This window comes from Rhinopithecus roxellana, chromosome 1, assembly GCF_007565055.1.
Source record: "Rhinopithecus roxellana isolate Shanxi Qingling chromosome 1, ASM756505v1, whole genome shotgun sequence".
Lineage (NCBI taxonomy): Eukaryota > Metazoa > Chordata > Mammalia > Primates > Cercopithecidae > Rhinopithecus > Rhinopithecus roxellana.
In genome coordinates, this window is record NC_044549.1 from 187680606 (window position 1) to 187695247 (window position 14642).

Consider the following 14642-nt stretch of genomic DNA (forward strand, 5'->3'; position numbering starts at 1 on the left):
ATTTCAGTACAACAGAGACGACATTCAGAAAGTTTCCACAGAGAAAAACCAGGTCATGTACTAAGAATGAGGAATAAAAACGGCTTTAGACTTAAACAATAACTACAAGGCAATGGAACAATGAGAGAAAATTACTTCCAACAATTCTATACCAGTTAAATGGTCGAATAGAATATGTTTTAGGGTAGAACAATGGCACTTTCAGATATTCAAAGTCACAAAACAATTTATCTCCCATTCACAACCCTTTTCTCAGGAAACTGCTGAAGGGCGCGCTCTCCCAAAATGAGGGAGCAAAGCAGGAAAGGAGATGGGGTATAAGAAACAATGGATCCAACAGGACAGAAGCAGAGGAAGCCCCAACATGATAGTGAGGGGAAATCCATGATGAGAACAGGAAAACCAGTGCAGTCTGAAGGAGACTAAGCAAACTGAAAGGAGATCTTTGGGAACTCTGGAGAACCAGCAAAGTCCAGGGAGAACTAATCACAGGTACACAGAAAATTAAGCAAAGGGGGAAAAAAGACAATTATAGACTCCAGGGAAAACAAAAATTGCAGGAAAGGAAAGCTAGATAATATGCTACATGGTTCACCTGTGAGCAGTGATTGCACAGCCATAATAATGTAAACATTTGAGTAGTGATCAATCAAAATTAGAACTATTCTGGGAGATGAAGGATAGGAAAGTGGCGTGTATGTGGTAGACGCAGGGGAATGAAAGAAGGCGAAATCCTCATCTTCTACAGGGGGAAGTCACAAGAAATGCCTAAGGCTAAGAAATGAAGAAACTGCTATACTGCATGAAGTTACAGAAATAAATACCAAAAGAATTAGATAAAATAAAGTAATTACCTCTAGGGAGCAGGAAGCAAAAAGGAGGGAGGGCTGCTTTTTTCTTAAACTTTGCAAAACTTATTTTATGCTTTGCACATATGTAACTTTGCTTAAAAAACACTACATAAGAAAAAGTCATGTCATGGTACATTTTATGTTATATGTATTTTAATCACAATTTTTTTAAAAAGCAGATGGGATAACGAGAAAAATGTAGTGTAGAATTGAAAATATCAGGAAACTGGAAAAGAAGCACAGAAGAGGAAGACTGATAAATCACTTCTAACATTTAAAGGGGGCACTGAGAAAGCAGAAGGAAGAGTGTAAGAAGGGTGCATCATATGCTGTAACAAGTGCCTTAAACTCACAGGAGAAATTCTATTGCCACAGAAATCAGTTGGCAATTAAGAAATAAAGTTTTTCAACTCCATACTAATTTGCTTTCAAATTGCTAGTTTTAAAAAACAAAAAGAAAACACAAAACAAAACCGCTTACCTGTTTTTCCAAAAAGTGTGCAACTCTGGTCCTCTGTTCTTTTGGAATGGTAGGAAGGACCTTATCAGCCATGCTAAAGTCCCTCCGCATGACAGCTGTCTGGTATTCCAGGACTGAAACCAGCAGGGAATAGCTAACGATGTTCAATTCTTTATCCCCCAGATAAAGCCTGTTGTCTTTAGGAATGTAGCCTAGGAGATACATCGTCCTATAAAAGACACAGAAACCAAGTTAGAAATTCAAATCTGCAATTACACAAACACACACTCTGCCAACCTGCCTCTTGCTCAAAACCTTCCCATCTGATTGATACATTTTTGGTTAACAATAGACAACCTACTAAAACTATACCATTGAAAAATCAGCCTATCATTGCTACAAGCCAGCAACAGATTTTGCTAAAATATAGGACAAATGCAAAATGATACTCAGGTACCTGTCCAAGTGGGCAATGGTGACTATTTCTCCTCCAACATAATAATTTAATCTGTTCACAGAACTTGTGTAAATGAAGCAATCGCCTACCCAAAGCCCCGTTTTCACAATTTCCTGAATCTCACCAAGAACCTGCAGAAAGAAAATAAAGACTATTACTTTATCCAACATCAGAAATTTCTCAATAAAAAGCTGAATATATTTGAGGGTGATATGGTAGAATAAGGAATGCAAAGTAAAATCCTTCCTATTTCCAGAAAGAAAAATTTTCCTTGGAATTTTTTTTGAGATGGAGTCTCTGTTGCCCAGGCTAGAGTACAGTGGTGTAACCTCTGCTCACTGCCAACCTCCACCTCCCGGATTCAAGTGATTCTCCTGCCTCAGCCTCCCAAGTAGCTGGGATTACAGGTGCCTGCCACCATGCCTGGCTAATTTTTATGTTTTTCACAGAGACGGGGTTTCACCATGCCAAGTTAAGGTCAGGTCTTAAACTCCTGACCTCAAGTGATCTACCCACTTTGGCCTCCCAAAGTGCTGCGATTATAGGTGTGAGCCACTGCAAGTGGCTGGAATTTCTTTCTTCATTTAAGAACAGATTCCTACTCAATATAACCCTTAGGCTCAAAACAGAAAAAAACAAAACAAAACAGATTCCTAGATTAGTATTTGTAATGTGAAATCTCATTGTTGGGCCAAAACCATGATATAAAAGAACACTGATCTAAACTTAGACCCTTCATAACTTGAAAATGAAATATTAAGTATTTCACAAAATCTAGGGTATCTGCATAATGAATGATTTACCATTTGGGAGCTCATTTAAGTTACTGACTAAATAGTCTTAGGACCAAAACAACTACAATTTCTTTACTGAAAGATATCAAAGTAAGTCTAAAGAATTCCTAAAATCAAAGCACAAATTTCTTTTAAACGTATTTTCAAAGTTTGAACTATGAGTCAAGATTTTAATTTTCACATTTCACCAGAAATCCTTAAATGCTGTCTCCTCAAACCTAATTTATAACGAAATGTTAAAATCAGTGAAGTTTGTTGTAAGAATATAAATCATTTAAATACAAAGCTAAAAGCGAAAGTTGTGCTGATGCAATTACCTCAAAGGCATCTTCAATGCCATCTTCAGTAACTCCCTCATGTGTTTCCTGTGCAGCCAAGACTTTTTCTGACAGATACTTAAGGATAAAAAATGATTCCTCAGTAGCAATACAGACTAGCTCTCCAGAGTCAGACCAGAAAATCTGCAACACAACAAAATCATAGACAACTGATTTGGATTTCTGAGTGGATATGACAAACTGCACATACTTGGTTTCTTACAACATTTATATTCTTATATCAAGATAATAAGTATTCACTTAACAATTTTATGTGGCATTATTTGGGAGGGTGGCCAGGGCAGGGCTATGCTATTTAGCCTAGCAATAGAAAGTCCAAAGTGAGACAGGAAAGGAGAGCTGTCAGTAAACACTGATTGTGCTACATAGAGGACCAGTAGCCTGTTCCCTATTGCTCTAAAACAGTGTTTATCACTTTTTCTTTTTTTTTCATTTTCACCCACCCTCCCTAGAAGTCTTTCTGGACATTTTTCTAATCACCTCCCCCAATGAAATGTTAATACCACAGATATACATACATAATGCATACACATATGTATAGCTATGCTTTATTCATAAAGAGTAAGCCCCCCAAGCCAATTTTTACACCCATTGAGAATGCACACTCTAGAACCAGACCCCAGAAAAGCTGGTTTGTTTCCACAGATAATCTCCTGACAGTGAAAACTGTCAAAGCAGCAGGCAGTTCTAAAGGTAAACACTTTGTCACTGGAGATGGTCACCTCAAGTTCAAGCAGCTATCATCAAAACATATGAAAAGGTTTTCTGAACTACGTGGAAGAAGGCATTTCCAAGTCAAGAATTCTCTGACTTCTTGTTGTCAAAGCATACTTTTTTCCTCTGTCAAAATGGCACTGCCACTTACCTCCAATTGCTCAAAAAATCAGGATTGTCGTACCCTACTGAGGCCGTAGACAATGTGTATTTCAAAAGTATAAAAAGTTATTTAAATTCTAAGTGCTGTTTTATATTTTAAATGGCTTTTGATAATGGAAGAGGGACAGCAGGGTACAAGGCACTTCTTGGCCTTAGGGACCCAGAACTCATCACAAAAATAAATATTCCAAAAACAACAACAGAGGGGGAAACTCACATGTTTGGGCTGAATTTCAATTCTTCGTATGAGTTCTGTATTGTCCCAGTCATAGAAAGCTAAGCCATTTACAGATCTGACTCCCAATAAGAAGCCGCCGTAGATACCTAAAGGGAACATAAAAAGAGTTTTGCTTAGGCATTTTGGAGCCATTACAAAGAATTTAAAAATGTAATATGTAGACCACACTCACTTTCTGCTCCAAAATCTGGTTTAAACGATTTTTTTTCCTTAAAGTTCTTAAATATCTTTACAACACTGTTGCTCTCTCTTATTGCATACCTGGGAGAAAAAAGGGAAGGCAAACATAACATGTTACATACTACATCATAATTCCACCAAATGTTGGAAATATCTTCAAATATTTTTCAGTAATTATGCAAAAATATAAAATAAATATTTGAAGATTCTCTGATGTACTGTTTTCCTAAGAGATCAGAGAACTCCTTACAGTTGGACAAATGAAGAAAGAGTTTTTTACTGTATATGACATGAATTACTAGGGCTTACAAACCACTTTAGTAAATAAAAATGACCCAAATGTCCGTAATAGGTGAATGCTTAAACAAATTTTAGTATATTCATATAATGGAATAATACTCTGCAAATAAACCAATTACTGATCCAGGCAAGAATATGGATGAATCTCAAAAAACATTATACTGAACAAAAGATGCTAGACACAAGAGTACATACCATATGATTCCATTTATATGAAACTCTAAAGACAACTCTAATCCATATAGAGACAAGAGGCTCTCATCAGTATTCTCCTGGGCCTGGGGAATGGGTGGGTAGGGGGTGTGGACAGACTGTTAATGGAGACAAGGGGATTTTGGGGGGATGATAGAAATGTTCTATAATTTGATTGTGTTACTGGTTACGGATTACATACGTTTGCCCAAATATACTGACATGAACAGTAGTCCTCCCTTATCCACGGGGGATACGTTCTAAGCCCCAGTGGATGCCTGAAACCTCAGACAGTACTGAACCCTATATACACTATGTTTTTTCCTAAATGTAAGGTGGATAGCATATACAATGTGGATAGATATGCCAGGCAAAGGGATGATTCACGTCCCAGGTGGGATGGCTCAAGATTTCATCATGCAACTCAGAACACTGGGCAATTTAAAACTTGTGAGTTGTTTATTTCTGGACTTTACCACTTAATATTTTTGGAACACAGTTGACTGTGGGTAACTAAAACTGCAGGAAGGGAAACCACAGATGGGGGGACCGCTGTACAATTAAATGATACATTCTGTCTTCTGTAAATCATACCTCAATAAAGGTGATTTAAATAATAAAAACTGTGACAAATGGCTCATTAGTCAGCAATGATCAGCAACAACATTATATTCAGGCTCTGCCTTGAAAAAAGTGGCTGTGGTTATCACTGGATATTTGAGATTGTGTGAGGAAGTGGTGTGATGAGGGCTTTGCTCAGGACAGGAAAGATGCTGAGCAAGGCCTTGGCTGGATAAAGCTGAAAAAAAGGAACTGTCAAAATAGAGGAAGAGGTATGCTCAGAGAGGGCAATTCATCAACTATAATTTTGCTTAAGATAATACAGTACATTTCAATACACAGAACTATATGTATATAAGTGTATTTAGGAAATTTATGAAAAGATCAGAACAATTCCATACCTCTCAATAAATCTTACTGTTGTTAACATTTAAAAAAATGTATCTTATTACGCAGTGCTGAGCTTAAGTTACCCCACTGTTGGGGGCAAGATGCAACATAAAATGTGAGGCAAACAAAACTAAAAAAAAACTGTGAAGATGTAATTCACTTGTGTGGTCTGAAAACACTAAACCCCTAATGTTTATTACATGCATTAAACAGGAATGAAAAAGGAACCAGAGCCAATGACTAGTAAAAAAGTCAGAGTTAAATGATCTTTCCTGCTTTTAATGAGAACATTTTATGAACATTCTGAATTCAGACAGAAATTTGTTAAGAATGGGCAGCGGGTCCTATCACAGAAAATAAGTTTTAAAAAAGATTTCATAAATTTCTCATCAAAATGATCAAATCACAATATCATCCCCAAGTAGCTCACAAAGGGCAGTAGAACCAGGACACTACATCATAGGGAGGGCATGCCAAGGCCTGCCAAAGCAGACATGAGGGTTTACTGTGCCCTAAGCCCATAAAGCACCCGGTCCTGCCATGGGCTCCACCAAAGAAATGGGTGCTGGGTCCTCAGTTAAATGGGATTATTTTATCAGTTTGAGTGAGCCAGCTCAACACAGAACAAAGAAAGGACAAAGACAGCTCACGCTATACAGTTGCCTCTGACTTTAATCTTCTTACGGACAGCTCTGATGAGAACTGTTTTTTAACACGGAGAAGCGCAGCCCACATCAAGCCTTGAGAGTCCTCAAGCAGCACACAACACATCTGCAATCACGGCAAGCTGACTATCACGCAGCCAAAACTTACTCTGAAGAATCGTGGGCCCATGCAAACTCCTGAGCAGATCCAAAGCTCTTGTTTCTCAATGCCATTGCTGTGTAGATGATATACTCCCCATCACCACACACCACCACAAACCTAGAAATCACAGAAGCCAGGGAGGAAAGTACAAAGGACCAAAGACATATAGAAGTTAAGAAACAATAATTCTTGTTATGGTAAAAGAATTCTAATAACAAATGTTATTTTAGTTCATTATTACAATTTAACATCTTTTAAAAGTTATACTTCTTTGAATACAAAGCTACAAAAAAAATTCTAGCCAACAAATTAAAAAGGAAATTATGAATACAGCATTACTGCTGAAATGTTATTGGAATGGCCTTCTCATAAATAAAGGCAACTGGAGACAGGAAGGTGAGAATGGCTGGAGATGCAAAGGAGGAGGATTCCAATTATTCAACCAGTATTTGTTGAGCACCAAGATGCATAGCACTTTGCTCATAACATTTATACCACAGGAAGGCACTATATTATTACAAAGACTATCTTCATTTTAAAGCTGATCACTCAAATGAATAAAAATATCTCACTCCAGTTTTTAAAGATTGTTAAATTAATCAAAATACAGAGGATATTTTAACATTTAAATACTGAGAAAAAGACAATGGCCGGGCGCGGTGGCTCAAGCCTGTAATCCCAGCACTTTGGGAGGCCGAGACGGGCGGATCACGAGGTCAGGAGATCGAGACCATCCTGGCTAACATGGTGAAACCCCGTCTCTACTAAAAAAAAAAATACAAAAAACTAGCCGGGCGAGGTGGCGGGCGCCTGTAGTCCCAGCTACTCCGGAGGCTGAGGCAGGAGAATGGCGTAAACCCGGGAGGCGGAGCTTGCAGTGAGCTGAGATCCAGCCACTGCACTCCAGCCTGGGCGACAGAGCAAGACTCCGTCTCAAAAAAAAAAAGAAAAAAGAAAAAAGAAAAAAAGACAATGCTGCATAGTCAACTAAAATTTTCCCAATGGACATAAAACAAGTATCTTTAAAGTTATTTATAACACCGTAAAGGCTGGTATCAAAAGACTGGCAAAGGCAAAACTTACAGCCAAGAATGTTTTATGATTTTTTTTTTTTTTGAGACGGAGTCTTGCTCTGTCGCCCAGGCTGGAGTGCGGTGGCCGAATCTCAGCTCACTGCAAGCTCCGCCTCCCGGGTTTATGCCATTCTCCTGCCTCAGCCTCCGGAGTAGCTGGGACTACAGGCGCCCGCCACCTCGCCCGGCTATTTTTTTGTATTTTTAGTAGAGACGAGGTTTCACTGTGTTAGCCAGGATGGTCTCGATCTCCTGACCTCGTGATCCGCCCATCTCGGCCTCCCAAAGTGCTGGGATTACAGGCTTGAGCCACCGCGCCCGGCCATGTTTTATGATATTAAGGGAAATGCGCATAATGCATTCTTAACCTTCATAAGACAATTACGTTACAAATAATTATGGATACCATTTACTGAACTAGGCAGCATACTTGGTTTATATCTTTTGTCTTTTTCAATATTCAGCATAACACTATAAGATGCCCAGACCTGCTGTAAAATAATTTTAAGGCTCCACAGATTTAGACTTCACTGTGCTAGAAACTCCTCTCTCACAAGATGTTTGGTGACTTATAAATCTTAAGGGAGAAATTAAACTGACAGTTCAAATCACAAATAAGAAACAGAATTATTACCAATCCCAAAACTTTTTCAAAAGACACCTATTTCAGAGTCAGGTTTTCTTCTTAAGAGCAGTGAGTCAGCAAGCATTTAGAGAGGGCACCTCCTAAGTCTCAGCATAAGACATACTCCTTGCCCTCAAAGGAGCACATAAGAACACAAACTCAATGCATGTGAAATAACAGTAAACAGTACTATTTAACTATTCAAAATTGTGTGGTATAGAACAAGGCCAGAGGGGAAACATGCTCCATCTTTTGTGCCAACTTTATCAAATGGCATGGCTGCCTGCAGCTGTACTGAGGACTATGAGGCCAGGGCAAAAGCACATTGAGGAATGATTAGAGATGCCAACCACAGGGCAAGAGTAGACTGTGGATCTGCAAACCTGTTCTAACATACACAGAAGCTGAGAGACAAATTTTGGTGATGGCTTACCGCCCATTAGGATTGTGCTGAATAGTCTGAGGGTATATTTCACAACTGCCCATATCCTTTACTGCCAGTGGCAATCTTTCTCCATCTTTAATTTCAGCATCTCCCATTGCTTTTAGGTTGGCCTGCTGGACTTCTGAATGCTTGGCCCAAATTATCTTTCCATTGGCATCCATGGACATGGCAGGTTCCTCCCGACCAAGCTGAAAGAAAGACAAATAACTTTCAACAATGAAAAGGAAAATGAATAAAACCACAACAAAACAGATTATTTTTTCACCTAACAGAGAGCTCCGTTTCCTTTCTTCTACTTTAAATCTTCATTGCTTAATGTCTAGTGCTTAATGAAAGAAGTGCCAGTTTTACAAAACTGGTGACTTGGAAGATGATGGTACTAAAATACAAAGAAAATGGTTTTGCCTATGTCCACCTACTGAGAGGGATAGTATAATTACCTTAACAATGATGCTCCCTTCATCATAGCCCAAAGCGACATTGTTTGACCCTCTTAGACTGGCCACGCACCATACCCTCTCCATTCCATAATTCAGTGTGCTCTCAAGCCGGTAGGTGCTTGAATGCCAAATACGTACTGTTCCTAAAAAGAACAATGTAAATATTCCCTTTTGACACAAACATCCGATGATAAACTGTCAGGTGAAAGAGAGCCATAGAAGTCTTTCTATTCAAATAGATAACACTTGTGGCAGCTTAATGACCAATTTTTTGATCTACTGTCTTTAAATGATTTTTAAAAGCAACATAAACATAACAGATAACGTGTAAGAAACAAAAACTAAGAATTATGATTTTAAACATGAAATAATAACAGGATTTCCTGGGTAGAGTGTTTCCTATGTGCCAGATGCTTTCTACGCATGATTTCTTCTCACTATAATCCTATGAAGCAGATATATATGTTTCCATTTCATAATCTGCCCAAACCACATATTCATAACATAACAGAGACTGATTTTGAATCCAGGTTTGTTTGACTCCAAAGCACATGCTTTTTCAGTTTTTCTTCAGGACATCTGAGGGTCCTCTTAAGTGACAGAATCAAAATACATGAGGATGATGATGATGATGATGATGAATATAATGCCCCTTTACTCTTTTATAGCTTAAGTCTGGTACTTTACTAAAAATACCAAAATCCTTGGAAACCTCCAGTTATAATGCAGAGACATTACTTGCTTTAAATGCCCACTAAGTAGTAGTTACCAGCACAGGAATAAACATACCCTTCTAACTTACCATCTTCTGAACCTGTGATAATGATTGGCAACTCAGGATGAAAGCTGGCACAGGACACATTTTGGGCATGTCCTTCCAGTGTCTGCACACATGTTTTATTCTGTAATTAAGACATAGAAAACATTTTTTATTAGTGAAAAACATGTAACCAGCCCACCCTTAATCTTCTCAATGTACAGATACATTATAAATGATAGTAGTCATGACAATCTAAATAATATCCAATACAGAAGTTTTTGACATAGGATGATCTTGTTGTATATATGAATATTTTATCTAATTACTTTGTAAAATAAATGTAAATGTAACTATCATATTTAAAGAAGCGGAAAAAACCCAAGAAGGCTTTCGTCTGAATATTATTTCCCCAAATTCTCAGGGTAATAGATTTTCCCCTTAAAACCCACACTTACTATCACTGGCTAAGTAGACAGTACTGCTTTAGCCTTTAATATTTTTATTCTGGATTTAAGTACAAATGTGAAAATGTTTCAAGGTGAAACAGACTCTCTAGGCCTCATTTTATTAATTGCTTATGGGAACTTTTTTTTTTAATTTTTTTTATTATTATACTTTAAGTTCTAGGGTACATGTGCATAACATGTAGGTTTGTTACATATGTATACTTGTGCCATGTTGGTGTGCTGCACCCATCAACTCGTTAGCACCCATCAATTCATCATTTATATCAGGTATAACTCCCAATGCAATCCCTCCCCCCTCCCCCCTCCCCATGATAGGCCCCGGTGTGTGATGTTCCCCTTCCCGAGTCCAAGTGATCTCATTGTTCAGTTCCCACCTATGAGTGAGAACATGCGGTGTTTGGTTTTCTCTTCTTGTGATAGTTTGCTAAGAACGATGGTTTCCAGCTGCATCCATGTCCCTACAAAGGACACAAACTCATCCTTTTTTATGGCTGCGTGGTATTCCATGGTGTATATGTGCCACATTTTCTTAATCCAGTCTGTCACAGATGGACATTTGGGTTGATTCCAAGTCTTTGCTATTGTGAATAGTGCCGCAATAAACATACGTGTGCATGTGTCTTTATAGCAGCATGATTTATAATCCTTTGGGTATATACCCAGTAGTGGGATGGCTGGGTCATATGGTACATCTAGTTCTAGATCCTTGAGGAATTGCCATACTGTTTTCCATAATGGTTGAACTAGTTTACAATCCCACCAACAGTGTAAAAGTGTTCCTATTTCTCCACATCCTCTCCAACACCTGTTGTTTCCTGACTTTTTAATGATTGCCATTCTAACTGGTGTGAGATACGCAGATTAATTCAAGATGGATTAGAGACTTAAATGTTAGACCTAATACCATAAAAACCCTAGAAGAAAACCTAGGTAGTACCATTCAGGACATAGGCATGGGCAAGGACTTCATGTCTAAAACACCAAAAGCAACAGCAGCAAAAGCCAAAATTGACAAATGGGATCTCATTAAACTAAAGAGCTTCTGCACAGCAAAAGAAACTACCATCAGAGTGAACAGGCAACCTACAGAATGGGAGAAAATTTTTGCAATCTACTCATCTGACAAAGGGCTAATATCCAGAATCTACAAAGAACTCAAACAAATTTACAAGAGAAAAACAACCCCATCAAAAAGTGGGCAAAGGATATAAACAGACATTTCTCAAAAGAAGACATTCATACAGCCAACAGACACATGAAAAAATGCTCATCATCACTCGCCATCAGAGAAATGCAAATCAAAACCACAATGAGATACCAGCTTACGGGAACTTTTGATGTGGAAAACAAAAATATCTAAATATAAGAAAATCTTAGAGATAGGAAGCACGTTAACAAGAGCTCATAACTAGGTTTACAAGAGTACTATTTGGCAAAATGGTTGGTATTTGTTGATCTGCTAGCTTACAAAAATGAATAGAAGTCTATCAATGAAGATTATGGAGGATAATTCAACGTTAAAATGTTAAAATTTCTAAGGGCAATTACAAAATGAAATATGAACATGTTGGTATTTTATTTTTAAAATCTTGATATGTATGCATTGTTTTCATTTTTATGGAGACTTCTAGGAACACAGTTTAGGTGTAAATACTGATACCTTAAGTTATTATGCTGTGAACAGATTTCAACAACCCAAGTCTTAACTGTCCTATAAGAAATAGTAAGAAACATATCTAACATATGGAAGTAAGGTTATGAAAAACTGTACCTGATAATCCCATATTTTAACAAGACGGTCATCTGCACCTGAAATGAGGTATGGTTTGTCCCCACCACTGTAGTAATCAATACAATTCACGCCCTTCTCATGTCCTTCCAAAGTGAAGTTTGGTGACGAAGAGCCCAACTGCCACACCTGTGGAGAGAAACAGCATCTGCCAGTCAATATGGGGCCTTGCTTTTCAAAAGGCAAATCTACCACATTTCTGACACATTATGTAAAATGCCAAAGCCCAGGAGAGAAGAGCTATGAAATTTTATTTTTTATACTGTTTGGTTTTTGTTATTTCTCATTTTACTTGAATTCTCAGGGGGCAAAATCATTATGGCATTCTTTAAAAGAAGTGCCAATTTTCAGGCTTTATCTCTAGAGATTATAATTCAGTCAATCCACAGTGAAGCCCAGGAATCTAGATGTTTAAGACTTTGAAAAACACCACTTTAAGGGTACGAAATTACTTTATTATAGATTTAATATACAGCTCATGAAAATGGATTTAGTAAGATATATTAAAAGTGGCTAGGTGTGGTGGCTCACACCTGTAATCCCAGCACTTTAGGAGGCTGAGGTGGAAGGATCACTTGAGCCCAAGAGCTCAAGACCAATCTGGGCAACATGGCAAGACCTTGCCTCTACAAAAAAGGAAAAAGTAAAAAATTAGCTGGGCGTGAAGGCACATGCATATAGTCCTAACAACTCAGGAGGCTGAGGCAGGAGGATCGCTTTAGCCCAGAAGTTTGAGGTTACAGTGAGCTGTGATCATGACACTGTACTCCAGCCTAGGCAACACAGACCATAACTCAAAAATATATAAATAAATAAAAATGAAGATATATTTAAAGGAGAAAATTACTGCCTAATTAAAAATTTAAAGTGTAGAAAATTGTTAAAAATTACCACAGCACAGAATTAATTTACAAATATTTACTGAGTGCCTACCACATGGGAGGCCCTGTGGGGAGTATAAATATGTGTAACAAATGTTTACCAATTACTGTATAAAATAAACTTTTCTGGAACTGAAGATAAGACAATTCTTGCTCTCAAGATAAACTTAATTTAGTAAAACAAAAGTTTACAACTAATTTCAAAGTTAATCTATGTCAAAAGCAAGGAAAATCCAATCAAAGGCAAAATAACTAAGGTCAAAACCCTAAGATATTCAGACACATAACATTTTACATAAAGAAAAACTAGTAACAGTGTTTTTTTTTTTTTTTTTGAGACGGAGTCTCACTCTTGCCCGGGCTGGAGTGCAGTGGCCGGATCTCAGCTCACTGGAAGCTCCGCCTCCCAGGTTCACACCATTCTCCTGCCTCAGCCTCCCGAGTAGCTGGGACTACGGGCGCCCGCCACCTCGCCCAGCTAGTTTTTTGTATTTTTTAGTAGAGACGGGGTTTCACCACGTTAGCCAGGATGGTCTCGATCTCCTGACCTCGTGATCCACCCGTCTCGGCCTCCCAAAGTGCTGGGATTACAGGCTTGAGCCACCGCGCCCGGCCAGTAACAGTGTTTTATACAGGTGAAAGCAAACGTGTAAGCAAAAGTTAATTTATTTTAATTCAATGCATATGGAAATATTTTATTTTATTTATTTAATTATTTATTTATTTATTTATTTATTTATTTATTTATTTATTTTAGATGGAGTCTCGCTCTGTCGCCCAGGCTGGAGTGCAGTGGCTTGATCTCGGCTCACTGCAAGCTCCGCCTCCCAGGTTCAAGGCATTCTCCTGCCGCAGCCTGCCGACTACAGGCTGTAGTCTGCAGCCTGTAGCTGGGACTACAGGCGCCCGCCACCACGCCCAGCTAATTTTTTGAATTTACTTAGTAGAGACAGGGTTTCACCATGTTAGCCAGGATGGTCTTGATCTCCTGACCTCATGATCAGCCCGTCTTGGCCTCCCAAAGTGCTGAGATTACAGGCGTGAGCCACTGCGCCCAGCATGGAAGTATTTTAAATATTATGATTTAAAAAAGGAGCATGATTGCCCTCACTGCAACATGTATTAAGCACCTAGATCAGGTAAGGCACTTTGCTGTTTGCTACTGAATGTTTGGGAGAAAGGGAGTGACACATAGTTTCTACCCCCCAAATTCAGTATTTCAGGGGATAAAGATTTCCAAAAACATGTAATTATAATTCATTCTGAGAAAGGCTGAAACAGAGGCAAAAAGCAATGGAAGAAATGGGATAAGCATAACTGGCTCTACCTAGAAATGAAGTGGATGTCTGACAAGAGCTTCTCAAGAGTAAATATTTCTGCTAAGCCTTAAAAGCTGAGTAGTTCTCCGGAGGAAAAAATATATCAAAACAGGAAAATAAAGGGAAGTGCAGGCAGATGGAAAAGTTCAATGAAGTAAGGTTTTATGAACATTCATGGCCTCTAGAGGATGGTGAGTAGACCAGGGTTTTAGGAGATGTCGCATAGTATTAGCCCAGGCTAGTCTTGGAAATCCTTGTATTCCACACTAAGGCATTTGGACTTTATCCTTAGATTAGGAACTGACAAGATGCAATCTATGTTTCAGGAAGATAACAGACAGCAGTGTGGTGAAATGGAGTAAGAAAGACAGAATAGAGGCATATGGAATTTAAATGTAA

At 38.4% G+C, this 14642-nt stretch overlaps 1 protein-coding gene across 1 annotated transcript in view; it reads right to left on the reverse strand.

The window, feature by feature from the left end:
- The window catches only part of COPB2 (coatomer protein complex subunit beta 2), a 36482-nt gene that overhangs the window by 7408 nt on the left and 14432 nt on the right, over positions 1–14642 (reverse strand). Inside the window, exons 6-15 of the mRNA XM_010366755.2 lie at positions 12026–12172; positions 9830–9929; positions 9028–9170; positions 8576–8775; positions 6451–6561; positions 4187–4275; positions 3994–4100; positions 2880–3023; positions 1769–1899; positions 1333–1540 (exon numbers count right to left, since the gene is read on the reverse strand). Of these exons, the coding sequence (XP_010365057.1) occupies positions 1333–1540; positions 1769–1899; positions 2880–3023; positions 3994–4100; positions 4187–4275; positions 6451–6561; positions 8576–8775; positions 9028–9170; positions 9830–9929; positions 12026–12172 (1380 nt within the window). The remainder of the gene's footprint in view (positions 1–1332; positions 1541–1768; positions 1900–2879; positions 3024–3993; positions 4101–4186; positions 4276–6450; positions 6562–8575; positions 8776–9027; positions 9171–9829; positions 9930–12025; positions 12173–14642) is intronic.